Source organism: Vipera berus (assembly GCF_964194415.1).
Source record: "Vipera berus genome assembly, chromosome: 1".
Classification (NCBI taxonomy): domain Eukaryota; kingdom Metazoa; phylum Chordata; class Lepidosauria; order Squamata; family Viperidae; genus Vipera; species Vipera berus.
The window spans coordinates 187,512,645-187,538,211 of NC_138202.1; the positions used below are offsets into that span (position 1 = coordinate 187,512,645).

The following is a 25,567-nucleotide window of genomic DNA, read 5'->3' on the forward strand; positions in this document are numbered from 1 at the left end:
CGGCAGGAGAACGGCGCTCTACAAGGGTTTGGTTGGGGCAGCAGGAGAAAGGCGCTCTGTGAGGGTTGGGTTGGAGTGGCGGGAGAACAGCGCTTTGTGAGGGTTGGATAGGAGCAGCGGGAGAAGGGTGCTCTCTGAAAGTTGGGTCAGAGAAGAGAACTTCGCAGCTCTGCCTACAGAGCCACCAAAGCTGTAGCTGAATGGGTAGGTGAGGGGGAAACCTGCCCCACTTATTCCATGGCTGCTTTTCGCCGAGCAGCATTGCAGCAGCATTGGGCATAATACGTGAGGTGGCAAACAGCTGCATCACGTCAAAACTGGCCATTTGCCGCCTCCTGCCCAGTGCTGCTGCCATGAGGTCACAAAACAAGCTGGACGGCGGTAAGAAACCGGTACACTGGTTCCTTACCTCCACCCGGTTTGTTCTGCAGCCTCATGGCAGCCGCATTGGGTACGGCACGTGAGGTTGCAAAGAGCTACCTCGCGCCAAAACCAAGGGGCCGGCAGACTGTGGCTGGTGATGGACACAGTTGGCCCCCATGCGCTTGCTGTGTGCAGGGGCCGATGGTGTCAGGCAGCAGCTAGCCTGGCTCCTGCCTCATCTTGCCTTGCCCTGCAACAATGGAAACCCTGCCCTGCCCTCTGTCTCGCCTCACCCCGCAGGACGAGCCTCCTGACCATTGTCCCACCTGACAGAGAGCCCCTTGATCTCCCCCAACCTTGCCTGGCCCCCACAGACGTCCCTCCCCATGAGCAACATTGAGGTGGCCACGCCCACCTCAGCCACGCTCACCCCATCTACCATGACCACTGCAGCCACGCCCACCCAATGGGCCACACCCACCCAATGGATCATGCCCACCTGGCACCCAATGATACATAAATGGGGTTTGGGTTGCGGTTTGGGAACTCGGTCTATGAAAGGTTCGCCATCACGGCTCTTTCTATTCCAAACGATACCTGTAAGACCGGGAAAAGACTTTTTTGATGAACTAAACACAACAATACTGAAATTTATCTGGCAAGGAAAAAAGCTAGAATCAGACTGAAAAAGTTGGCAAGAAGTGAAAGAAAGTGGAGGATTTGGACTGCTGGACTGGACGTTATACTACCAATGAATTATATTAACATGGCTTAAAGAGTAGATAATATTCAGACATAAAAGACTATAATACTAGACGGGCATGACCTACAACTTGGTTGGCGTGCCTTTCTGTGGTATGGGAAGAATAAAATTCATAGATACTTGCAAAACCACTTTATAAGAAATACACTTCTTTTAGAATAGGAGAAATAAAAGCAAAAATTTATATCAAGATACCTGGATGGCTTTCAACAATGGAATCATTTGCTTACCCAAACTTAATTAATTACGACCAAGTTGTGATCTATAAAGACATTTTGGAAAATGAAGGGAAATTGAAAGACAGACAAGATTTACAAAAACAAGGTACTGATCTATCATGGTGGCCATATTTGCAAATCCAAATGAGATATGAAAAAGATGCTAAAACAATGGGATTTTATAAAGAACAGACAGAATTTGATCAGATACTGTTAAAAACAGATGAAAAGTTGGTGCATCACCAAAAATGCACCATACTCACAGTGAAGCATGATGGTAACAGCAGTATGCTTTGGGGCTGCTTTTTCCCAGCTGCAACTGGGGCTTTAGTCAAGGTAGAAGGAATTGTTTTGGCTGAAAACCTTCATGCCTCTGCTAAAATGCTGAAGATGGAGAGGAATTTGACCCAAAGCATACCTGCAAATTAATATAACAATGGCTTCAGGAGAAGAATATCAATGTTTTGGAATAGTCTAGCCAGAGCCTGAATCTAATTTAAAATTTGTAGGGTGACCTGAAGAGGGCTGTGCACAGGAGATGCCCTTGCAATCTGACAGATTTAGAATGCTTTTGCAAGGAAAAGTGAGTAAAGATCCCAAGGCAAGATGTGCAATGCTGATACGCTCCTACCCCAAAAGACTGAATGCTGTCATAAAATAAGAGTGCTTCAAAAAAGTATTAGTTTAAGTGTGTACACCTTTGTGCAACCACACTATTGTACATTTTTATTATTTCCCCCGATTTATTTTTCAATTAAATAGTACAATTTATGTAATGTTAAAGGGGAAAGAATTCTGAACTCATTTAGCTTGGTCTGATTTTACCTCTCAAAACCTAGCCATTTAACAGGGGTGTGTAGACTATTTCCACTGTATATTTGGATTCAGTTCAAAGATAAAAAACGAGAAGAATTAGAAACGTTGCTTAACTCAGAAAGGAATACTTAATATTAGATGCAAGATAAAAGTTGATTATTTTAATATTACAGAAAGTGAATTATCATAAAATTTATTTTCCTCCGTCATTTCTGTCCTGCTGGTTTCTTGTGGCAAATTTCTTAGTTATTAGTAAAAAATAAATATACCGCGTTTGCCAAAAGACGCCTACCATACCAAGCAGAATAAGCCATTTCCTTCTCATTCTGGCCAATGGCATATTGGCACTGTTCTTGAGCCTAGCCTGCGTCTTTCCTAAGATGAACTATAAACTTACACAAAAACCTCTCCTCCGTCGCCTGTGCATAGGAACTGCGATCATTCTTACGATTTAATTAATACACCGGCCCTTAGCATACTGTACTAAACATCATGACGTTAGCGTCTCCAGAAGGATAAAAGGAAATTGCCGGAAGTAGCAAAGCCACCGGAAACTACAATTCCCAGACTTTTTCTGCAACTGATCCTTTAACTCCTCTGGGGTCTGACTGTACTTGTATGTGGGAAAGTAGCGTCATTACGCAAAAAAGGCGTGGAGCGAAGGGAAGCATCCGATCCTTTTTTCGTGGTTGGCTGGCTGAGCTGCGGCGGGGTACCTTCTTGGAGGACTGGCTCGTCTCTTGGCTTTTGCGGTTGCGCCAAGCGCTCCCAGTAGCAGATTCTGAGTCTAGTGTACGTTGGGGTCGTGAGAGGTGGCGGGTCTATCCGATTCTTCTCCATGGAGGTGGGCCTTTGCGCCCAGTCCTTGCTTATTGTACCTGGCTTTTTTAATTGGCGTGAACATGAACTGGTAGTGGTGGGACCCGGCGGAGCTGGCTAGTTGGCGGGCTAGTTGGCTGACACGCGAGGGGCTGAGTCGCTCGCTCGCTGCTTCAGCGGTGGTCAGTCGATCTGGTGGGAAGAGAACAGTCTTTGGCGTTTCCCCGCCATGAACTATCAGCAACAGCAGCAACAACTGGCGAATTCTGCGGCCATCCGGGCGGAGATCCATCGGTTCGAGTCGGTGCACCCCAACATTTACTCCATTTATGAGTTGCTGGAGCGGGTGGAAGAGCCAGGGCTGCAAAACCAGATCAGGGAGCACGTCATCGCCATTGAAGGTAAGGAAGGTGTCCCACAACATAACTTGATTGGGCCGTCAACTTCTTCATACCCAGTTGAGCTTTACCACCAAGGTGCACAGGACCGGCGCTCCTCCTGTCCCTGGGAATATTCCATTTTTGTCGCCTTCCTGTACACAGTGGGAGCAGATATGGTTTGATGGAACCGAACTTATTTCTCTGCAGATATTCGTGGAGATCGTTCTTATTTCCTTACTTCTTGACTCTTTCCCTTATTTTCGTATTAATGCAACAAGGATTATATGGATCAAGAATAATCTATGTGTTCACCATGTTCACCCGTGTGAAAATCTATAATTTATTGAATAAGCCAAAATTAATATAAGGCAGAATCCATAGTTTACAAAGTATACAGTTTGCTTCACACGTTTAGCTAATATCAAGTATAGGGTTTTGGTGCATTATGTGAACTTGGTCATTTTATAAACTTGATCTATTTATGAATATTACCCATTCCTGGAGTCTCTGGATGGCTAATAGTGTCATCTATTCCTCTCCCCCCCCCCAAATATAAAAAGTAAGAATGGTTGCCTATTTGTTTTAATTGTTTTAATAAACAGCTTAGTGAATCCCTTTGAGAATCAATATCTACTGTCTAAAGCCTGTAGGAGGATTTTGGTCCAGATCAGATTTCAGAAAGATAGCAAAGCTAACTTGGTAGCTCTAAGGCTAATTGATGACTTGGAAAGATGGATATGTCAAGCTGTGTTTTTATTATTATTTGGAAATAGCATAAGCCCAAAACATTTATAGTAATTTTTTTGGGGGGGAACAGACAAAGAAAAGCAGAACTTACGTATTTTTTTACACTGCTGATCTGAAAGATGTTGCTGAATTTCTGACAAACTCATTATACTAGTTCATTACATCAATTTCATCTTCTAACAAACAAATCAGAGCTAAAATTCTGTAAGAACTATTATAAGGAAGTAGCTCAGATTTTGCAAAGAATTCTAATATGTAAGCGGATTACTTATTTAAAATGTATTTGTTGCCTATTTTCAACTTTTTAAAATTTTAGGCTGCATACAAATATCCATATAAAGTAAAATGCAGAATAGCAAGCAAGTAATATAAAATATTCTAAATGGTAAGAAGAATTGGGGCAGCTTCAGTGACAGTAAATTGCTCCATAGTTTGTCCCACAGAAAAAGTGGAATGGGTGTTGACATTAAGCATATCTGTGTCAGGATTGCAAAAGGTGCCCTGCTGAACATCTTGAGAATGTGGGATGGAGGAGGCAGATCTGCAAGTAATTTGGACCCAAATTGTGTAAGATATTATTAAATGAATATCCTAAACATAGCCCCAAAGCAATCACAGCTATTTTAACACAATAGTGATCAGGCACCTCATCAGTGATATAGAAGACTACATCTCTATAATGCAACCTTGAAATTAGCAACACCTGTGTCACTGTTTCTCCTCCAGAAATTGGAACATATAGTTTATTATGCAAAGCTTACAGGAAAGGAGAAATACACTTGAGAATTTTGAGTGTGATGGTGGCAATTTAATCTAAATTAAGGTCCTTTTGGCGCCTACTTGTAGATGATAAATAACATGACTGTTAAGATGAAAAGTTATGCTCTCCCACTGAATCACTGCTAGGATGACAAAGAGAAATCCCCAAATGATATTTCTGATAATGATGAGAAAGATAGGAGGAAAACCACTGTAAGGTAGTTTGTTCCATCCCCAGATGTCTCAAATGCTTCAAAAGGCTTGTCCTTTATTTTTTTTGCTGTGTTGTTGTTAGTTGCGAAGTCGTGTCCGACCCATCGCGACCCTATGGACAATGTTCCTCCAGGCTTTCCTGTCCTCTACCATTTTCTGGAGTCCATTTAAGCTCACGCCTACTGCTTCAGTGACTCCATCCAGCCACCTCATTCTCTGTCGTCCCCTTCTTCTATTGCCCTCAATCTTTCCCAGCATTAGGCTCTTCTCCAGTGAGTCCTTCCTCCTCATTAGGTGGCCAAAGTATTTGAGTTTTAGCTTCAGGATCTGGCCTTCTAAAGAGCAGTCAGGGTTGATCTCCTCTAGGACTGACCGGTTTGATCGCCTTGCAGTCCAAGGGACTCGCAGGAGTCTTCTCCAGCACCAGAGTTCAAAGGCCTCAATTCTTTTGCGCTCAGCCTTTCTTATGGTCCAACTTTCACTGCCATACATTGCAACTGTGAAGACCATAGCCTTGACTATACGCACTTTTGTTGACAGGGTGATGTCTCTGCTTTTTAGTGTGCTGTCTAGATTTGCCATGGCTTTCCTCCCGAGGAGCAAGCGTCTTTTAATTTCTTGACTACAGTCCCCATCTGCAGTGATCTTGGAGCCCAGGAAAATAAAATCTGTCACTACCTCCATTTCTTCCCCATCTATTTGCCAGGAATTGAGAGGGCCGGATGCCATGATCTTGGTTTTCTTAATGTTTAGTTTCAACCCAACTTTTGCACTCTCCTTCTTCACTCGCAACAAGAGACTCTTCAGTTCCTCTTTACTTTCTGCCATTAGAGTGGTATCATCTGCATATCTTAGGTTGTTGATATTTCTTCCAGCAATCTTAATTCCAACTTTTGACTCCTCTAGCCCTGCCTTTCTCATGATGTGCTCTGCATATAAGTTAAATAGGCAAGGCGACAGTATACAGCCTTGCCGGACACCTTTCCCAATTTGGAACCAATCGGTGGTTCCGTGTCCAGTTCTCACTGTTGCTTCTTGGCCCGCATATAGGTTTCTCAAGAGACAAATAAGATGTTCTGGTACTCCCATCTCTTTAAGAACTTGCCACAGTTTGTTATGATCCACACAATCAAAGGCTTTAGCATAGTCAATGAAGCAGAAGTAGATGTTTTTCTGGAACTCTCTAGCTTTCTCCATGATCCAGCGTATGTTGGCTATTTGATCTCTAGTTCCTCTGCCTCTTCGAAATCCTGCCTGTACTTCTGGTAGTTCTCGATCCACATACTGCTGGAGTCTAGCTTGTAGGATTTTAAGCATAACTTTACTAGCATGAGAAATGAGTGCAATGGTGCGATAGTTTGAACATTCTTTGGCACTGCCTTTCTTTGGAATTGGAATGTAAACTGATCTTTTCCAATCCTGTGGCCACTGTTGAGTTTTCCAAATTTGCTGGCAAATTGAGTGTAGCACTTTTACTGCATCGTCTTTTAAGATTTTGAATAGCTCAGCTGGAATACTGTCACCTCCACTAGCTTTGTTGTTGCTCAGCTTTTCTATGGCCCACTTCACTTCACATTCTAGGATGTCTGGCTCGAGGTCAGTGACCACCTCATTGTGATTATCAGGGACGTTAAGCTCATTCTTGTATAGTTCTTCTGTGTAATTTTGCCACCTCTTCTTAATCTCTTCTGCCTCTGTTAGGTCCCTGCCATTTTGGTCCTTTATCATGCCCATTTTTGCATTGAACGTTCCCTTCATCTCTCCAATTTTCTTGAAAAGATCTCTGGTCCTCCCTATTCTATTGTTTTCTTCTATTTCTTTGCACTGTTCATTTAAGAAGGCATTCTTATCTCTTCTAGCTATTCTCTGGAATTCTGCATTCAATTGGGCGTATCTTTCTTTTTCTCCCTTGCCTTTTGCTTCCCTCCTTTCCTCAGCTATTTGCAAAGCTTCCTCAGACAGCCATTTTGCTTTCTTGCATTTCTTTTTCTTTGGGATGGTTTTGGTTGCTACTACCTCTTGTACAATGTTGCGAACCTCTGTCCATAGTTCTTCAGGCACCCTGTCTATCAGATCTAATTCCTTAAATCTATTTGTCACCTCTACTGTATATTCAACGGGGATATGATTTAATTCATACCTGAGTGGCCTGGTGCTTTTCCCTACTTTCTTCAGTTTAAGCCTAAACTTTGCAACAAGAAGCTCATGGTCTGAGCCACAGTCAGCTCCTGGTCTTGTTTTTACTGACTGTATAGAGCTTCTCCATCTTTGGCTGCAGAGCATATAATCAATCTGATTTCTGTGTTGACCGTCTGGTGATGTCCATGTGTAGAGCCGTCTCTTGGGTTGTTGGAAAAGAGTGTTTGCTATGACCATCGTATTCTCTTGACAAAATTCTATCAGCCTGTGCCCTACTTCATTTTGTACTCCAAGGCCAAACTTGCCTGTTATTCCGGTTATCTTTTGGCTTCCTACTTTAGCATTCCAATCCCCCATGATGATAAGGACATCATTTTTTGGTGTTAGTTGCTGTAGTTTTTTGCTGTATGATACTATTAAGTAGCTACATCTTGATTTTTGGTTGAACATAACCTATGTTCTGAATTTCTGTGTTTGGATCAGAAAGATCCAAAAGGCCTTCAAGGTTAGGTTTCAGAGAAAAGTCCTAAACAACTCTAGGCTACTTACAACTAAAAACCAACATATTCAAAGAAATAAAGAGAAAGGGAAGAATACAAAAAGAAAGAGAGACCCCAACAATCAGATAAAAATAAAACAAGAAGGAGGCCCCAAAATCACCTTTCCTGAATAACATAAGGGGTAGGAGTCACAGAAATGTCTAGGGCAGGGCTTTTCAACCTTTTCACCCATTGTACCACTTTTAGGGTATGGCAACATTCGAGTACCACCAGTCACCTAGCAAGGTGTCAAAAACTTGATGACCCCCCCCCAAAAGGAAAAAAGTGATGAAGTACAGGTAGTCCTTGAGTTACAACAGTTGGCTCTAGTGACTGTTCGAAGTTACAATGGCACTGAAAAAAGTGCCCCCCAAGCCACAGCTGAGCAAGATGCCTGCCTGCCTGGTGGCACTCTTCCTCCTGTCCTAGGTTTTCATTGTTGTGAGTATTGTGTAGTGAGTTCTTTGCTGGCAATAAGCGAGATGAGAGGTTGCAAACAGGAACATTGCTTTATTGAGGCAAACAGGAACAGAACTGAAACAGGCTTCTGTGCAGCTACTTATACAGTTGGCCACTAGGCGGTGGCCAATAGGTTTAAAGGAACCCATTCCCGCCCCAAATCATCCAATGATCATCTTTGAGACAGCAAGTCTGGCTAGTCAGTGACCGTTACACAGACACACCAAGTGAGCAACCTTAAGCGGCATTCAAACAGACATGTGAAACAGTTCAAGTAAAATCCCAATACATTACACCCCTCCCCCCTAGAATGTACACACATTATTTAAGAATATAATCTTGTAAATATTGTGGTGGTCTACACCAGGGCTTTTCAACCTTTTCACCCATTGTACCAGTTTTAGGATAAGGCAATGTCCGAGTACCACCAATCACCCAGCAAAGTGTCAAAAACTTGACCAAAAAAACCAAACCAAAACAAACAATTCGCTTAGTGACTGTTCAAAGTTACAATGGCACTGAAAAAAGTGACTTATAACCATTTTTCACACCTATGACCATTGCAGCATCCCCAAGGTCATGTGATTTACATTCAGATGCTTGGCAATCAATTCATATTTATGATGGTCACATTGTGATCGCCTTTTGCAACCTTGTGACAAGCACTTAACCACCATATTACTAATTTAATCTCTCCCTCTCTCTCCCCCCCTCTCCCTCTCTTTCTCTCTCTCTCTTTCTCTCTCTCTCTCTCTCCCTCCTTTCTTTCTCTCCTTTCTCTCTTCCTCCTTCCTTCTTTCTCTCCCTCTATTTCTCTCCGTCTTTTTCTCCCTCCCTCCCTCTTTCTCTCTCTTTCTCTCTCTCCCTCTCTCTCTCTATTTCTCTCTCCCTCTTTCTCTCTCCCTCTTTCTCCCTCTCTCTGTCTATTTCTCTCCTTCTCTCCCATTGTCCCTCCCTCCCTCCCTCCCTCCCTTCCTTCCTTCCCTCCCTCCCTCTTTGTCCTTCCTTCCTTCCTTCCTTCCTTCCTTCCTTCCTTCCTTCCTTCCTTCCTTCCTTCCTTCCTTCCTTCCTTCCTTCCTTCCTTCCTTCCTTCCTTCCTTCCTTCCTTCTCCATTTTTACCAAGTAATCTGATGCCCACTTAACTCTTTATGAAGCACCTGAGGAAAGTTAGGGAAGATCTACCAATGATACTCGGAGGTTGCTAGCTCATTTAATAAGCTTTATTCCAGCAACAGAAACACCTCACATTCGCTCACAGTCGATCCATGCATGCCAACAATGCTGCTGTGGACCGCGGGGCAGGAAGGCCCCCTTCACACGGGATGGATGGAAGTCATGCCAAAGCGCCCTTCGCCCCGCTGCCTTCTGCAGACGCGGCCGGTGTCCTGGGTGGGGGGAGATCCAGGGCTGAGGCACACTCGGGGAAGCACACGGCAGCAAATCACAATCAGCTGCTCTTGGGGGACGGAGGCACAAAGCCGGCCAAACAGGGCTTGGAGCAGTTGACTGTCCCAGACCACAGCTGCGCTTCCACCTTTCCCAAGGCAGCCCCCACAGACACAGCGCAGCGCAGGGAAGACGCGCCAAAGCTTGTCCTGGAGCCTCCCACTGCTGGAAGCCTGCGGCCGCATAACAGGGCTTGCAAAAAGCGGGGCGGGTGGCGGCGGCTGCTGATGGTGCCGTCCAAAAGCAAACAGAGCAGTTGAAAAGCCATGGTCTAGGGGCTTTCTATCACTCCAGAGGGCAGCAATTGTAACAGAGTAGGTATACTTCCTGGATCCTGCGATGACATTCTTGAAATGATAGGATCTGGAGCACACCCACTTTGTTGGATCTGACTGGATGGGCTGACACAAGTACACTTAGAGAACCAGTTTGATGTAGTGGTTAAGGTGCTAGTCTTGAAATCAGAAGACTACAGGTAGTCCTTGACTTACAACAGTTCATTTAGTGACCATTCAAAGTTACAGTGGCACTGAAAATTGTGATTTATGATTTACCTTTGCAGCATCCCCATGATCATAAGATCAAAATTCAGATACTTGGCAACTGGTTCATATTTATGACTATTACTGTGTCCCAAGGTCATGTGATCACCTTTTGTGAACGTCTGACACGGAAAGTCAATAGGGAAGCCATATTCACTTAACAACTGGATTAATAATTTATCAACTGCAGTGATTCACTTAACAATTGTGGCAAGAAAGGTCATAAAATGGGGGCAAAACTCACTTAAATGCATCATTTAAGAACAAATTTTGTGCTCAATTGTGGTCATAAGTTGGACTACCTGTATGAATTTTGGTCCCACCTTAGGCATGAAAGCTGGCTGGGTGACTTTGGGCCAGCCACTCTCTCTCAGCCCAGCCCACCTCACAGGGCTGTTTTTGAAGGAAAAATGGGAAGTGGACAGTCTTTCAATCTGGAGACTGCAGCTTATCTTTTTGAATATAGAATCACAAAGTTTGCAGCAGTTAGACATAAAGTGAAAGAATTATTAATTTACTTAATTCCTGAATAAAGGCATTGAGCCAGTTTTTCTAGCAATGTATTAGGAATATTAACATGGTGTGTTATTTTTATAAAATACTTATACTAATCAGTTTTTTAAATGAATAGTTTTGTGAATAATTGTAATTGATTTATTTAGATTTTGACCATTGAAGGAAGTTATTGGTTGTATTTGAATGGAACTCTATCAAAATGTGTTCGAAGTTTATAACAACAACAACAACAATAATAAAAAGTTGGAAGGGACCTTGGAGCTCTTCTAGTCTAACCCCCTGCTCAGGCAGGAAACCCTATACCATTTCAGATAAATGGCTGTCCAGTCTCTTAAAAACTTCCAGTGTTGGAGCATTCACAGCTTCTGGAGGCAGGTTGTTCCACTGATTAATTATTCTGTCAGGAAATTTTCCTTAGTTCTGTGTTGCTTCTCTCTCTGGTTAATTTCCATCTATTGCTTCTTGTCCTGCCTTCAGTTGCTTTGGAGAATAGCCTGACTCCCTTTTCTTTGTGGCAACCCATGAGATATTATAACACTGCTATCATGTCACCCCTCGTCCTTCTCTCTCTCTCTTTTTTGTGTGTGTTTATATTCATTTTTATTTTTCCATTTCTTCCACAAACAAATCAACAAATATACCGCAATACATAGATACATACACGTAGGTTTAGGTGCTGCTTGTCCATTTCCCCTTTCACTGTATCCACCCTCCTTCTCTCTCTTTCCTCTATTTTTCTTTCTTTCTTTCTTTCTCCTTTCTTTCCTGCTTCCCTCTTCTTCCTCTCCTCTCCTCTTTCCCTCACCAGTCCCCTCCCGTTTCTCCCCACTTCTCCTCTTTTCCTCTAACCTTCCTATTTCCTTCCCCCTCCTCTACTCTCTTCCCTCTCTCCTCTCCTGTCTTCCCTTCCATTCCTCTTCCGATACAATTCAGGGGTGATGTCTGAGCAGCTCCTCTCCTTAGATTTTCAATATATTAGGTATGATAACATTAATTTTCTGTTACATCAATATTTCTATAAATCTGACCTTCTCAGTATATACTGAGTATATACTTCTCAGTATAAATTTTTATACTACCTCTGGTTATGCAATAGTGTGTCGCCTGGGTCTCCCTCTTTATCTCCTCATTTTTCTTCCATCTAAATTAGTGTTAGCCGTCTTTTAAGCATATTCTCTTTTTCACCCACTCGTAAAATTTTCCCCAAATTTTATAATACTCTGTCTTATCTTTAATTATCATTGTTAATCTATTCATTTCCACACATTCCATTATTTTCCCCAATCACCTCTTCTTCTGGAGGAGCTTTCAGTGCCTCTAGTTTTGTGCAAACACAATCCTAGCTGCAGTGGTTACATGAATATCAAATATGTGTTCTCTTTACTATATTTCTCTGGTAAAATACCCAACAGGAATATTTCTGGTCTTAGTTCTATACGTTGTATCATCTTTTCTATCTGTGATCTGATTATGTTCCAATAGGTTTTAGCTTCTGCACACGTCCACCACATATGATAGAAAGAGCCTGGTATTTGATGGCATTTCCAACATTTCATAGATCTGTCCTTAAACATTTTAGCTAGTCTTTCTGGAGACATATGCCATCTGTAGAACATCTTGTACATATTTTCTTTATACACTGTCGCCATTGTCAGTTTGTAGTTTCTTTTCCATAATTGCTTCCATCTATCTAGTTCAATCGTATATCCAATATTTCTTGACCATTTTATCATTGACTCCTTAACTTGCTCCTCTTCTAATTCCCTATATAGTAAGTAGCTATACATTTTTTAATCCATTTTTCTTCAGTTCCCGTAAGTATTTCATCTAAGTCTGTTCTCCCCAAATTAAAACCATCTATTTTCTCATCTTCTTCATATCTAAATTGTATTTGTGTTCTCATCTACCAATCCATCTTTATTCCTTGTTCCTCTAATTGTTGTTTGGTTTTCAGTTTCCCGGTGTCTGTTAGTAGGTCTTTATATCTTATAATGTTTCCCATATTAAAAATATTGGGGTGTATTAATGCTTTCATAGTTGAGAGCCAATCTGGAATCCTCAAGTAATGCTTCCTCTTTATTTTCTCCCAAACCATCAATACGTTAATTGCTTGATGGTCTTCTTGCTAATATATAATTCAAAGTTACATATCACATTCCTTTCTCTCTAACCCGTTTTTCTAGCCGATGATGATGATAATATAATAATAATAATAGGTAAAGGTAAAGGTTCCCCCGCACATGCGTGCTAGTTGTTTCCGACTCTAGGGGCCAGTGCTCATCTCTGTTTCAAAGCCAAAGAGCCAGCGCTTGTCCGAGGATGTCTCCGTGGTCATGTGCCCGGCATGACTGGATGCCAAAGGCGCACGGAACGCTGTTACCTTCCCACAGAAGTGGTCCCTATTTTTCTACTTGCATTTTTACGTGCTTTTGAACTGCTAGGTTGGCAGAATAATAATAATGATGATGATGATGATGGTGTTGGAAGGGACCTTGGAGGTCATCTAGTCCAGGGCTTTTCAACCTTTTCACCCATTGTACCACTTTTAGGATATGGCAACATCCGAGTACCACCAGTCGTCTAGCAAGGTGTCAAAAACCCGTGCCAATCGGGTTTCAGGCCGGGCTACAGCACGGAGACGGCATTGGTCGCTCTGATGAATGATCTCTAGAGGGCCCGGGACAGGGGCCATTCCTCTGTCCTAGTCTTATTAGACCTTTCGGCGGCTTTCGATACCATCGACCATGGTATCTTGCTGTGGCGCCTCAGGGGATTGGGAGTGGGAGGCACGGTTCTGCAGTGGTTCTCCTCCTTTCTCCTGGGACGCTCGCAGTCGGTGTTGGCAGGGGGACAGAGGTCGACTCCGAGGCCTCTCGTTTGTGGAGTTCCTCAGGGGTCGGTCCTCTCGCCTCTCCTGTTCAACATCTACATGAAACCGCTAGGTGAGATCATTCGTGGTTTTGGAGTAGGGTACCATCAGTATGCTGATGACACCCAGCTTTTCATCTTGACTCCAAACTGCATCAGTGATGCCCTCGACGTAATTTCCCGCTGCCTGGAAGCGGTTCGGGAATGGATGGGGAGGAACAGGCTTCAACTCAACCCGGACAAGACTGAATGGCTGTACATACTGGCATGCCAGGATACTCAGAGCATTCCATCCCTCAACATCGGGGGTGAGTTATTATCCCCTGTTGATAGGGCCCGCAACCTCGGTGTCCTCCTAGATTCACAGCTATCCTTGGAAGATCACATAGGAGCTGTGACCAGGGGGGCCTTCACTCGGGTTCGCCTGGTGCGCCAACTATGACCCTATCTGGACCTGGATGCCTTACGTACAGTCACCCATGCACTTGTGACCTCTCGCCTTGACTACTGCAACGCTCTCTACATGGGGCTGCCCTTGAGAGCCACTCGGAAGCTTCAGCTGGTGCAGAGTGCAGCTGCACGAACACTTTTGGGGGCTTCCCGATACTCCCATATTACACCTCTCCTCCGTGAGCTGCATTGGCTTCCAGTTGCCTTCCGAGTGAAATTCAAGGTGCTAGTGATGACATACAAAGCCCTACATGGCATGGGTCTGGATTACCTACGGGAGCACCTACTGCCAGCGTCAACACCCCTCCGTCCTGTGCGCTCCCACAGAGAAGGCCTCCTCAGGGTGCCACCGGTCAGAGAATGCCGGCTGGTGGCCCCCAGGGGGAGAGCATTCTCAGTGGGTGCGCCAACCCTCTGGAACTGCTTGCCTACCGAAATCCAGATGGCCCCCGACCTTCCCACCTTCCGGCGTGACTTAAAAACCTACCTGTTCCAGCAGGCCGGCCTGGCCTGATAGATCTTGGGGTTTCATTTGTTTTTTACTATTGTTAACTGTATACTTACCTTGCTCTGTACACCGCCCCGAGTCCCTCGGGAGAAGGGCGGTATATAAAAACAAACAAATAAATAAATAAAATAAATAAAAACGTGATAAAAAAAAGGAAAAACAAATGATGAAGTACAGGTAGTCCTCGACTTACAATAGTTCGCTTATTGATTGTTTGAAGTTACAATGGCACTGAAAAAGTGCCCCCCAAGCCACAGATGAGCAAGACACCTTCCTGCCTGCCCGGTGGCGCTCTTCCTCCTGTCCGAGGTTTTCATTGTTATGAGCATTTCTGTTGAGGATTGGCAGTGGAGGTGGGGTGGGGGGTGTGTTTGGTTTTTATTCTCCCCCCATCTGCTGGGTGGTTGCAGCAGGTTTTGGTCATTTCACATGACCCTGGAGCACTGTGACCATCATAAATATGAAGCAGTTGCCAAGCATCTAAATATAAATCACAAGACCCAGGAGATGCTGCAATATTCCAGCTGATCGGCGTTTCTTCTGGGCTCAGCAGAAGCGCCAGGATCAGCACTGAGCTCCAGCTGGAGCCTGGCACTGATCCTGGTGCTTCCACTGAGCCCTGACAGCTCCAAAGAAGTGCTGATCAGCTGGAAAGCAGCACTGATCCTGGCACTTCCGTTGAGCCCTGGCAGCCCTGCAGCTCCAGCCATCTCTCACTTGTGCGGTGCTGCCACCGGTTCAACTCATTCCCCTCCCCCACTACCTGTCAGGACCCACCCCAATCCACGTCTTAGGAAAACAAAAACTCTTGGAGTCAGTTCTAGTCCAAAAGGAATTTTTACTAGGACATGTTTGGTTGTGGAAATACAAGACAGGACCTGGTATTGTTTTACAGATTGAAACTTTATAAAGAGTTCCCGGTTCAACCCCCCTTCCCTCAACCCCATTTCTTCAGCCCCTCCATCATTTACTTCATGTCATCCCTTTCGTGGGGAAAAAGGGAACTTCGGATCTTTACTCTTTACGGTTATTGCCTTCTTCCTTTACAGATTCAAATGGAGACACAGGCCAGATGCCTTCTTCCCTAACCCTCACCTTTGTTCCCCCAGTTCAAAAGGTTTTCCTTGGTCTTTGAAATAGCCTAAGGCAGGCTGAATCCACATCCTCTCCTCCTTCCTCTGGAGATGGCAGAATCCAGGGGGGGATAATGTTTTAAACATACATTTATGAATGTGATATAAATGGATTCTGACACTACCACTTTTCTAGGATGGTCGCGTACCACCTGCCAGGTGCCAATGTGCCACAGTTGGTACCCGTACCACTGGTTGAAAAGCCCTGATCTAGTCAAACCCCCTGCTCAGGCAGGAAACCCTATGCCATTTCAGACAAATGGCTGTCCAGTCTGTTAAGATCCTTCTGTATCTTAAGCCTATCTTCTGGAGTGTTGGTTATTCCTGCCAGCTTAGTGTCATCTGCAAATTTGATGAGTTCCGCATCTATCCCCTTATCCAAATAATTGATGAAGATGTTGAAGAGCACTGGGCCCTGAACAGAGCCCTGGGGCACCCCACTACACACATCCTTCCATGTGGATGAGGTTCTATTGAGGACCACATGCTGAGTACGGCCGGTCAGCCAGCTACGAATCCATCTGGTCGTGATGCTGTCTAGCTCACATTTTTCTATCTTATCAAATAGTAGGTGGTGGCCTACTTTATCAAATGCCTTAGTGAAGTCCAAGTAAATTATATCCACAGCATTCCTCTGGTCCACTAATTTTGTCATCTGGTCAAGGAATGGAATAAGATTTCTGGCATGATCTGTTTTTGAAAAACCCATGTTGGCTTTTAGTAATGACTTTGTTTGCCTCTAGGTGTTTGCTGACTCATTGCTTGATTATCTTTTCCAAGATCTTCCCAGGTATTGAGGTCAGGCTGATAGGTCTTGTAGCTTCCTGGATCCTTTTTTCCCCTTTTTTGAAGATGGGAACTACATCAGCTCTTTTCCAGTCCTCTGGTAGTTCCCCAGTGCTCCTGGATATTTGAAAAATATAGTTCAGTGGTTCTGAGATCACATCTGCCAGTTGCTTCAGAACCTTGGGGTGATTTGAACTCATCTAGGCTGGACAGGTGCTCACTTACCATTTTCTTGCCTATTTTAAGTTGTGTTTCTAATCTGTTTTTTACAGTACTGTTTTTGATTGATTGGACTGTATTTTTCCCTTTGTGTAAATACGGATGCAAAGAATGAATTGAGTAGTTCTGCTTTCTCCCTGTTGCTTGTCACCTTCTTGCCACTTTCTCTCAGTAATGGACCAATCATTTCCTTAACTTTTTTCTTGATTTTTACATGTTCAAAGAAGGGTTTTTTTGGTTATTTTTGACTTTGGTTGCAAGTCTTAGTTCATCTTTGCAGGCTCAGGCTATTTGCTGATATTCTGCCTTAGTTATGTGCTCCTCTTTCCACTTTTTATACTTGTCCTTTTTGTCTTTCAATTTATCACAGAGTTCTTTATGCAGCCATGCTGGTTTCTTTTGAGAGCTGTTATTTTTCTTCTTCGTTGGTATTGTGCTATACTGGGCTTTTATAATCTCACTTTTCAAAATTTCCCAAGCTTCTTGAGTTGTTTTTCCCTTGATGTTTCTCATCCATTGAATCGTTCCCAAGCTCTCTCTAAGTTTTTTGAAATTAGCTCTGTTAAAGTCCAAGACTCTAGTTTGACTGTGTTCTATTGCTTGTGCTTGCATAATGTTGAATTCCAATATTGCATGGTCACTCCTCCCCAAGGTTCCTGTGGTTTTAACACCTTCTATTATTTCATCTCTATTAGTGAGAATTAAGCCCAATATGGCTGATACCCTAATTCCCTTCTCTACTTTTTGGGAGACAAAGTTGTCTGCTAGGTTTGTCAGTAATCTGTTTGATCTTCCACTTGGTGCAGAGTTTGTCTCCCAGTTGATGTCACATGTCAATGCTGTTAATCTCGAATGTTATTGCTTGACAAGAGATGAAGAAGTAGCCATTTCATATGTTAAACTTGTGTACTGCTTTAAGAGATTGGGAGGGGGGAAGAGGAGGATTGTTCCTCAAGGCCATCAGAAATAAAAGAAGATAAGAACTTGGCGGGTTTTCTAAAGGAAGGGAAACTGATTCTTTAAATTAATAGGAAAATATGATTAATGACAAAATTAGAAAGGTGGAGAACTGCATTTTAATATATTGTGCAAGAGAGTGGAGATTTCAGATTCCAGCTTCCTTTGAGCAAGCATTTGCCATTGTATTAGGCTAATAAAGAACTTTTAAGGTAAACTATGCTTCAGAGTCACTTGAAAAGCCCATACATTGGAAACTTGACATCAAGCTGCAATCCTCCTACTTTTTAAACTAATTAGGGAGTGCTGACCTCCCGTCGCTGTCTCCAAGTTTGGGAGGCAGTCTGGCAAAGACTTGGGGAAGATCCCATAATGGAGGGAGAAAAATTGTCTGAAGCCAGCTCCCCAGCAGCAGCAGCCACCCCAGTGGGGGAAGGGCCAGCGAAGAAGCCGGCAGGGAAAGAATTTCAGCAATCCTTCAGCTGGGAGCTAGACCCAAACAATCAGGAGAATTGGTCTGGTCGTCAGAGTGGATTAAGCCCAGCGGAGACTCCAAGCACCTCGGAGCAGCCAGGCCAGCTGAGATTGAATACTCGGGTGAGTGGAAAATCCTGTCTGCAGATAAGACTGCCTGCCAGACCCAGGAGTCCCCTTCCAAGCCCTCCAGACCCATAGAGAGAGAGGTCCCCAGCCTGGGGCCTCTGCAGCAATGGGAGGTTGGGAAGCCCCCACAAGTGAAAGGTCAACAACCTCTGAGCTTGCCCCAGCTAATAGAAGCCTTGCAACAGCTGGGGGTGGTGCAGAAGCCTGGAGATCAGGAACTGGTGGGAGGACAACAGCAAGGGTGGCAGCCGCAAGACCAAAACGTGAAACCCCTGAGCGTACAGCAGGACCAGTGGGGCCAGCAGCAGTGGGGGCCCTGGCAGCCATTAAATCAACAACCAGAGTGAGACCAGCAGCAACTGGAGACACAACAGCAGTGGGGGCCCTGGCAGCTGGTGAATCAACAACCAGGAAGGGGGCAGCAGCAACTGGGGGCACAACAACAGCACTGGGGCCCCCAGCAACCGATGATCCAACAACCAAGGGGGGACAGCAGCAATGGGAGCCCCAGCAGCCATTGAACCAACAACTAGGGTGGGGCCAGCAGCAGTGGGGACCCCAGGAAGCAATAATGAGCCCACCCCTCAGAGCAACCTTTGATGGGGACCCAGAGAAACTTATTTTTTTCCTCAACCAAGTATGCTTTCACTTGAATCGCTGGGGTCACATTTACCCAGACCCGGGTGCAATGGTCGATGTGATTGCATCCAACCTAGAGGGAGAAGCATGTGGATGCTTGAACAGTTTATATAACGAGCAGGCTGCTGAGTTGGAGGACCCCCATCTTTTCCTCCTGGGGTTGAGGGAAAGATTTGAGGACCCATCCATTGCCCTCAAAACAGAAGAACAAATCCATAAGATAAAGCAAGCTGGTTGGTCTGCCCTAGAGTACGTGTGGGAGTTTCAAAAGATGGCAGGTCAGATAGAGAGATGGCCTGAGCAATCCATAATTCATCTTTTTAGAGAAGGATTAGATGACCACCTTTCTCAGTCATGCATCTACCTAGCTGTGCCTGACCAGCTGCATGAATGGTACCAGGCAGCGGTGAAATTAGCTCGCCCGCTATAAAAAGCCTCCCCCACCTGAAGCTGCGCCAAAACCAGGATCCAGATGGCTACCACCCCCCGAAAACCCCCAACGACTGTTACAGCCGAAAGACCTAGACCACCTGCAGGTCCGCCAATCAAGTGCTTTCAATGTGGACAGCGAAGACATCGAGCAGCAAACTGCCCAGCTCCTTACCCACAACAGCAGAGTAGACCAGATCCAACAACGAGGAAGAAACCCGCACAGCAACCATCGAGAGAAATGTCCAACTGGGTCACCCAGGAACCCGTTACCCAGGTTACGTCCCCCACCCAGGAGGACGCTGGCCCACTGACTGGACCCACCCCCACTTTACCCGGTTTTGACAACGACGATGAAGGGGAGAACAACCCGATGGTGAGTCGAAGCATCCTACCTTTTTTATTGCCTGCTAAAGTCATAATCCCTAAATCAGGAACACAAGTAGACCTGAAAGTGCTACTCGATACCGGCTGCTCCCAATGCATCATTAGCCTTATGTGCCTTGAGACTGGGCATACGGGCCAAGCTGCTCTCCAAACCTGTGAGGTTCGAGCAAGCCGATGGCTCCCTAATGGGAGGGACTTTAGTCACACAATTAAAAGAGCCCTTACTCCTGGAAATAGGCGAGCACTGGGAGTTTATTCGCTTCCTGGTAGCTCCAAAGGTGTCTGGAACTGTGATTCTAGAACTAGCCTGGCTAGACAAATGGAAGCCATTGATCGGTGGGAAAAGGGAATGAGAACTGTGAGATTACCCATAGGGCCCAATCCCCCCATTATTCAACAGATGTTACAGGAGAATTTAGCCCACCCAATGAGTGAGCGCACATGGCTGCCTTACGGCCACCTGGCGAGCCGCTCATCCCCAGCAAGTACCAGGACCTAGCGGAGGCATTTAGTGAAAAAGAGTGCGACACCTTTCCTCCTCACCGTCCCAATGATTGTTCCATTGAACTGTTACCAGGAGCCAAACTCCCCCGACCAAGAATGTACGCTATGTCCCCCCTTGAAATGGAGGAGATGCAGCGATATGTGGATACAAACCTAGCGAGGGGATTCATCGAACGGGCTAAGTCTACTGTGGGAGCCCCTGTGTTGTTTAAAGAAATAAAAGATGGGTCTCTATGTCTCTGCGTAGACTATAAAGGCCTAAACACTGTGAGCGGGGAAAATAAACATCCTGTCGTCCTGAAAGACTTGCTAACCCACCTGGCGAAGGGGAGCATCTTCACCAAGTTAGACCTGAGAGAAGCATATTACCGGGTAAGAATAAAGTAGGGGGATGAGTGGAAGACAGCCTTCAATTGCCCCTTGTGGAGCTACCAATTCAAAGTCATGCCATTTGGACTGCAGGGGCCCCCAGCCGTATTTATGCAGTTGATTAATGAGGTCCTACATGAACACGTATACAAAGGGGTCCTAGTATATCTTGACGACATCTTGATATACAGCATGAATATGACTGACCACATAAAACTTGTCAGAGAAGCATTAAGGAAACTATTGAATATAGAATTTCCAATGAGAGTATTGAAATGGACCCAGCCAAAGTGAAAACCATAATTGAATGGCAGCCCTCAAACAGCTCCAGAGCTTCCTAAAATTTGCCAACTTCTACCGTCAATTTATTCCCTCTTTTGCTGAGATTGCTCTACCTCTTACAGAACTACTCAAAACGGGCAAGGCAAGGGAAAAACCGTGACCTGGCCAACCGCTAGCATGGACTATGAGTTGTCAGAAAGCTTTTGAGAATTTAAAAAGACTATTTGCAGCTGATCCGGTCCTAAAGCACCCCTGCCCCGGGGAGCCCTTCGTAATTCAGGGAGATACCAGTGACGTGGCAGTCGGAGCGGTGTTATTGCAAAAGAATAAAAGTGGGGTCCTGCAACCTTGTGCTTACACCTCTAAGAAATTTACTGAAAGCGAGTGGAGATGGACAGTCTGGGAGAATGAGGCCTTCGCTATTAGGTGGGGGCTATTAAACTGATGGCACTACTTAGAAGGGAGCAAGGTGCCTTTTGAAGTATGGACAGATCACAAAAATTTAGAGGCACTGAAAACTGCCCGCAAATTGTCCCCAAAAAAGTGCGATGGGCACAGTACTTCAACCGTCTTAACTTTACTCTTGAGTACATACCAGGAAGAAAAAACTTCTTAGCTGATGCGCTCTCCCGATTGCCATAGTACAAAAGCGAACACGAAGAAGTTCACGAGGCAATTATCCCCGATCCACAAACTGCGGCCCAACTTACACCTCACAGGACCCCTAATCCTGATGACCCTGGGGTAAAGAAAATAAAGCGAGAACTCCTCATTGATCAATTCTTTAAAGGCAATCAGACATCCCCAACATGCAGTGATGGTCTGGCTTACAAGGTGGGAAAATTGTACTTGCTTGACGCTCTTCGTTTTAATGCCCTCAAACACAGCCATGATGTCAAACAGGCTGGATATTTCAGATATCTAAAAAAACTCTACATCTCACTTGCCAACAATTTTGGTGGCCGGGACTAAAACGACATGGAGAGAACTATGTGAAGAGCTGTACTGTATGTGCCACCATGAAAAGAATCCCAGGAAAGACCCCTGGGTTACTGCAACCAGTGGCCGAACCTTCTCAACTATGGGAAGAAATAGCTATGGACCTTATAGTAGACCTACCTGACAGTAGAGGAAATACTGTCATTTGGACTGTGATAGACCTATTTTCAAAACAGGCTCACTTTTATCGCCTGCATAGGAATTCCATCGATTCAACGCCTGACTAAGTTGTTCCTAAAACATATCTTTCAACTACATGGCGCCCCTAAGCGAATAATTTTGGACAGGGGTGCAGTTCACAGTGAACTTTTGGAGAAACTCTTAAATTAATTGTATCATCTCAAGGCCTATCAACTGCTTTTCACCCAGCTACCTATGGAGCCACAGAATCCGCCAACAAAATGGTGGAACAATACCTTAGATGCTAAGTCTCTTACCAACAAACAAACTGGACCGATCTTTTCCCTTTCGCAGAGGTGGCTTACAATAATTCAGTACATAGCAGCACCGGCTACACTCCTTTCCATGTAGCCACAGGGAAAGAATTCAACCCCATACCGGAATACCCTCAGTTACCCTCCTCTTCCCAGACTCTTGATCATTGGGTGAGGGGTTGGGAAGAAGTGTGGAAAAATACAAAGGTGGCCTTAAAAAACACTTTTGAGACCGACAAAAAGCAAGCTGACAAAAAGAGAGCTCCCCAAAGAACATTCCAAGTTGGGGAAAAGGTCTATTTGTTGACCAAATAGTTATGCCTTAAACTACCCAATAAGAAATTGGTACCTTAATTCTTGGGGCCTTTCCCCATTGTGAAAATCATCAACCCGGTCACAGTAAAATTGAAACTACCTAGACTTTTGAGAAAAATTCACCCAGTGTTTCATTGTAGCTTACTGAAACCTTTTTGAACCTCCACTTTAAGACCTCCCCCTAAGAAAGCACCTGGACTCCTTGTAGTAGCAGGCCAGACCCAGTATGAAGTGAAACGTATTCTTGACTCTAGAATCTTTAAGGAAAAATTGCAGTACCTAGTACAATGGAAGGGATACCCATTGTCTGAAGCCATTTGGGTGAAATCTACTGATGTGAAAGCCGACAGACTTATCAAAAGGTTTTACGAGAAACACCCCAACAAACCAAAAGCCAGTTCCTAACTTGTTTTTTGTTTACATTACAGTATTTGTCCTTTTTGTAAGGGGGGGCGGGATGTCAATGCTGCTAACATCGAATGTTATTGCTTGATGAGATAAAGTAGCCATTTCATATGTTAGACTTGTGTATTGCTTTAAGAGATTGGGAGTGGGGAAGAGGAGGATTGTTCCTCAAGGTCATCTGAAATGAAGATAAGAGCTTGGCGGGTTTTCTAGTGGAAGGGAAACTGATTCTTTAAATTAATAGGAGAATATGATTAATGACAAAATTAGAAAGGTAGAGAATTGTGTTTTTATATATGTATGTAACCAGAAAAAAGGCCTTTGAGTGTCATTACTACAAAAATTAGAACCATGCATTCTAATAAATTATGGAAATAAATAAAACTCTGCAAAAAATGGGAGATCAAACAGGTTCCTGACAACTTCTTCACCCAAAAGGTAAGGTTGGCAACTAGAGGCACAGCTATATTGGTCCTTATTCTTACCACAGAGAGGGTTGAAGTTGCAAGAACTTTGGGGGAAAGTGGCTGTTTCATATAAGACACAAGCAACAGAACATAATCAAACCAGTGTTTTAGATTTTAAAAGAGCTGATTTTAACAAACTCCGAGACAGCTTGGGAAGATCCCATGGATGAAAAACCTAAAGGGAAAATCAACACAAGCATTGGAAACTCTGAAAAAATACAATTATAAATGCCCAGTCCAGTTCAATACCACTAAAAAATAAAATAAGAAAACCAAGAAAAAATACCATGGTTACTCTCAGATCAATTGAAAGAAAAAAAGGACAAATACAAAAAATGGAAAGAGGGACACATAACTAAGGCAGAATACAACAAATAGCTCAAACCTGCATAGATGAAATTAAGAAAGCTAAGGTTTTGAACGAAGTAAGACTTGAAACAAATGTCAGAAACAAGTTTCAACACATAAAAAACAAGATTAAAAAAATGGTCTACTAATGGGAGAAGACCCCTTCATGGATTACTGCCTTGTCGTGGCGAAGGGGCTTGCGTAATTCAATGAAGCTATGAGCTATGCCATGCAGGGCCACCCAAGACGGAAAGGTCATAGCAGAGAGTTCTGACAAAACGTGATCCACTGGAGAAGGAAATGGCAAACCACTCCAGTATCTTTGCCATGAAAACCCTATGGACAGTACCAAAAGGCAAAACGATATGACGCTGGAAGATGAGCCCCTCAGGTCGGAAGGTGTCCAATATGCTACTGGGGAAGAGCAGAGGGCTAGTACTAGTAGCGCCAGAAAGAATGAAGCGACTGGGCCAAAGCCGAAAGGACGCTCAGCTGTGGATGTGTCTGGTGGTGAAAGGAAAGTCCGATGCTGTAAAGATTTTTTCTCCATAGGAACCTGGAATGTAAGATCCATGAATCAAGGAAAGCTGGACGTGATCAAACGAGATGACAAGACTAAACATCGACATCTTAGGTATCAGCGAACTAAAATGGACAGGAATGGGTGAATTTAATTCAGATGACCATCAGGTATACTACTGCGGGCAAGAATCCCTCAGAAGAAATGGAGTAGCCTTCATAGTCAATAAAAGAGTAGGAAAAGCAATACTGGGATACAATCCTCAAAATGACAGAATGATCTCAGTTCGAATCCAAGGCAAACCATTCAATATCACAGTAGTCCAAGTCTATGCCCCAACCACCAGTGCTGAAGAGGATGAAATTGACCAGTTCTATGAAGCTCTACAGCACCTTATAGAACTAACACCAAAAAATGATCTCCTTATCATCATGGGGGATTGGAATGCTAAAGTAGGAAGCCAAAAGATAACCGGAATAACAGGCAAGTTTGGCCTTGGAATACAAAATGAAGCAGGGCACAGGCTGATAGAATTTTATTTATTTATTTATTTTATTTTAATTCCATTTATATCCCGCCCTTCTCCGAAGACTCAGGGCGGCTTACAAGCTTAGCAGTAGCCTTCATTCTATGTATATGCCTGCTTATTAGGGCTTTCACACACACCCCAAGCGGCATTATTACAAAGTCAGCTTAATTGCCCCCAACAATCTGGGTCCTCATTTTACCTACCTCGGAAGGATGGAAGGCTGAGTCAACCTTGAGCCTGGTGGGATGCGAACCTGCACTAATTGCAGGCAGCTGGTGTTACTTAAGGAGGCATTAGCCCACTGCTCCACCAAGGCTCTTTTTAAGAATTTTGTCAAGAGAATACAATGGTCATAGCAAACACTTTTCCAACAACCCAAGAGACGGCTCTACACATGGACATCACCAGACGGTCAACACAGAAATCAGATTGACTATATGCTCTGTAGCCAAAGATGGAAAAGCTCTATACAGTCAGTAAAAACAAGACCAGGAGCTGACTGTGGCTCAGACCATGAGCTTCTTGTTGCAAAAAGTTAAAGAAAGTAGGGAAAAGCACTAGGCCAGTCAGGTATGAATTAAATCATATCCCTGTTCAATATACAGTAGAGGTGACAAATAGATTTAAGGAATTAGATCTGATAGACAGAGTGCCTGAAGAACTATGGACAGAGGTTCGCAATATTGTACAACAGGT

General features: G+C 44.2%; 1 protein-coding gene across 1 annotated transcript in view; it reads left to right on the top strand.

Moving 5' to 3' along the window:
• Positions 1-3,204: 3,204 nt before the first annotated feature.
• Positions 3,205-25,567, top strand: part of LOC308674458 (arf-GAP with GTPase, ANK repeat and PH domain-containing protein 1-like) — a gene marked incomplete at its 3' end in the record, with an annotated part of 309,655 nt that continues 287,292 nt past the window's right edge. The window contains exon 1 of the mRNA XM_081338915.1: positions 3,205-3,380. Coding sequence (XP_081195041.1) covers positions 3,209-3,380 — 172 coding nt within the window. The 5' untranslated portion in view covers positions 3,205-3,208. The remainder of the gene's footprint in view (positions 3,381-25,567) is intronic.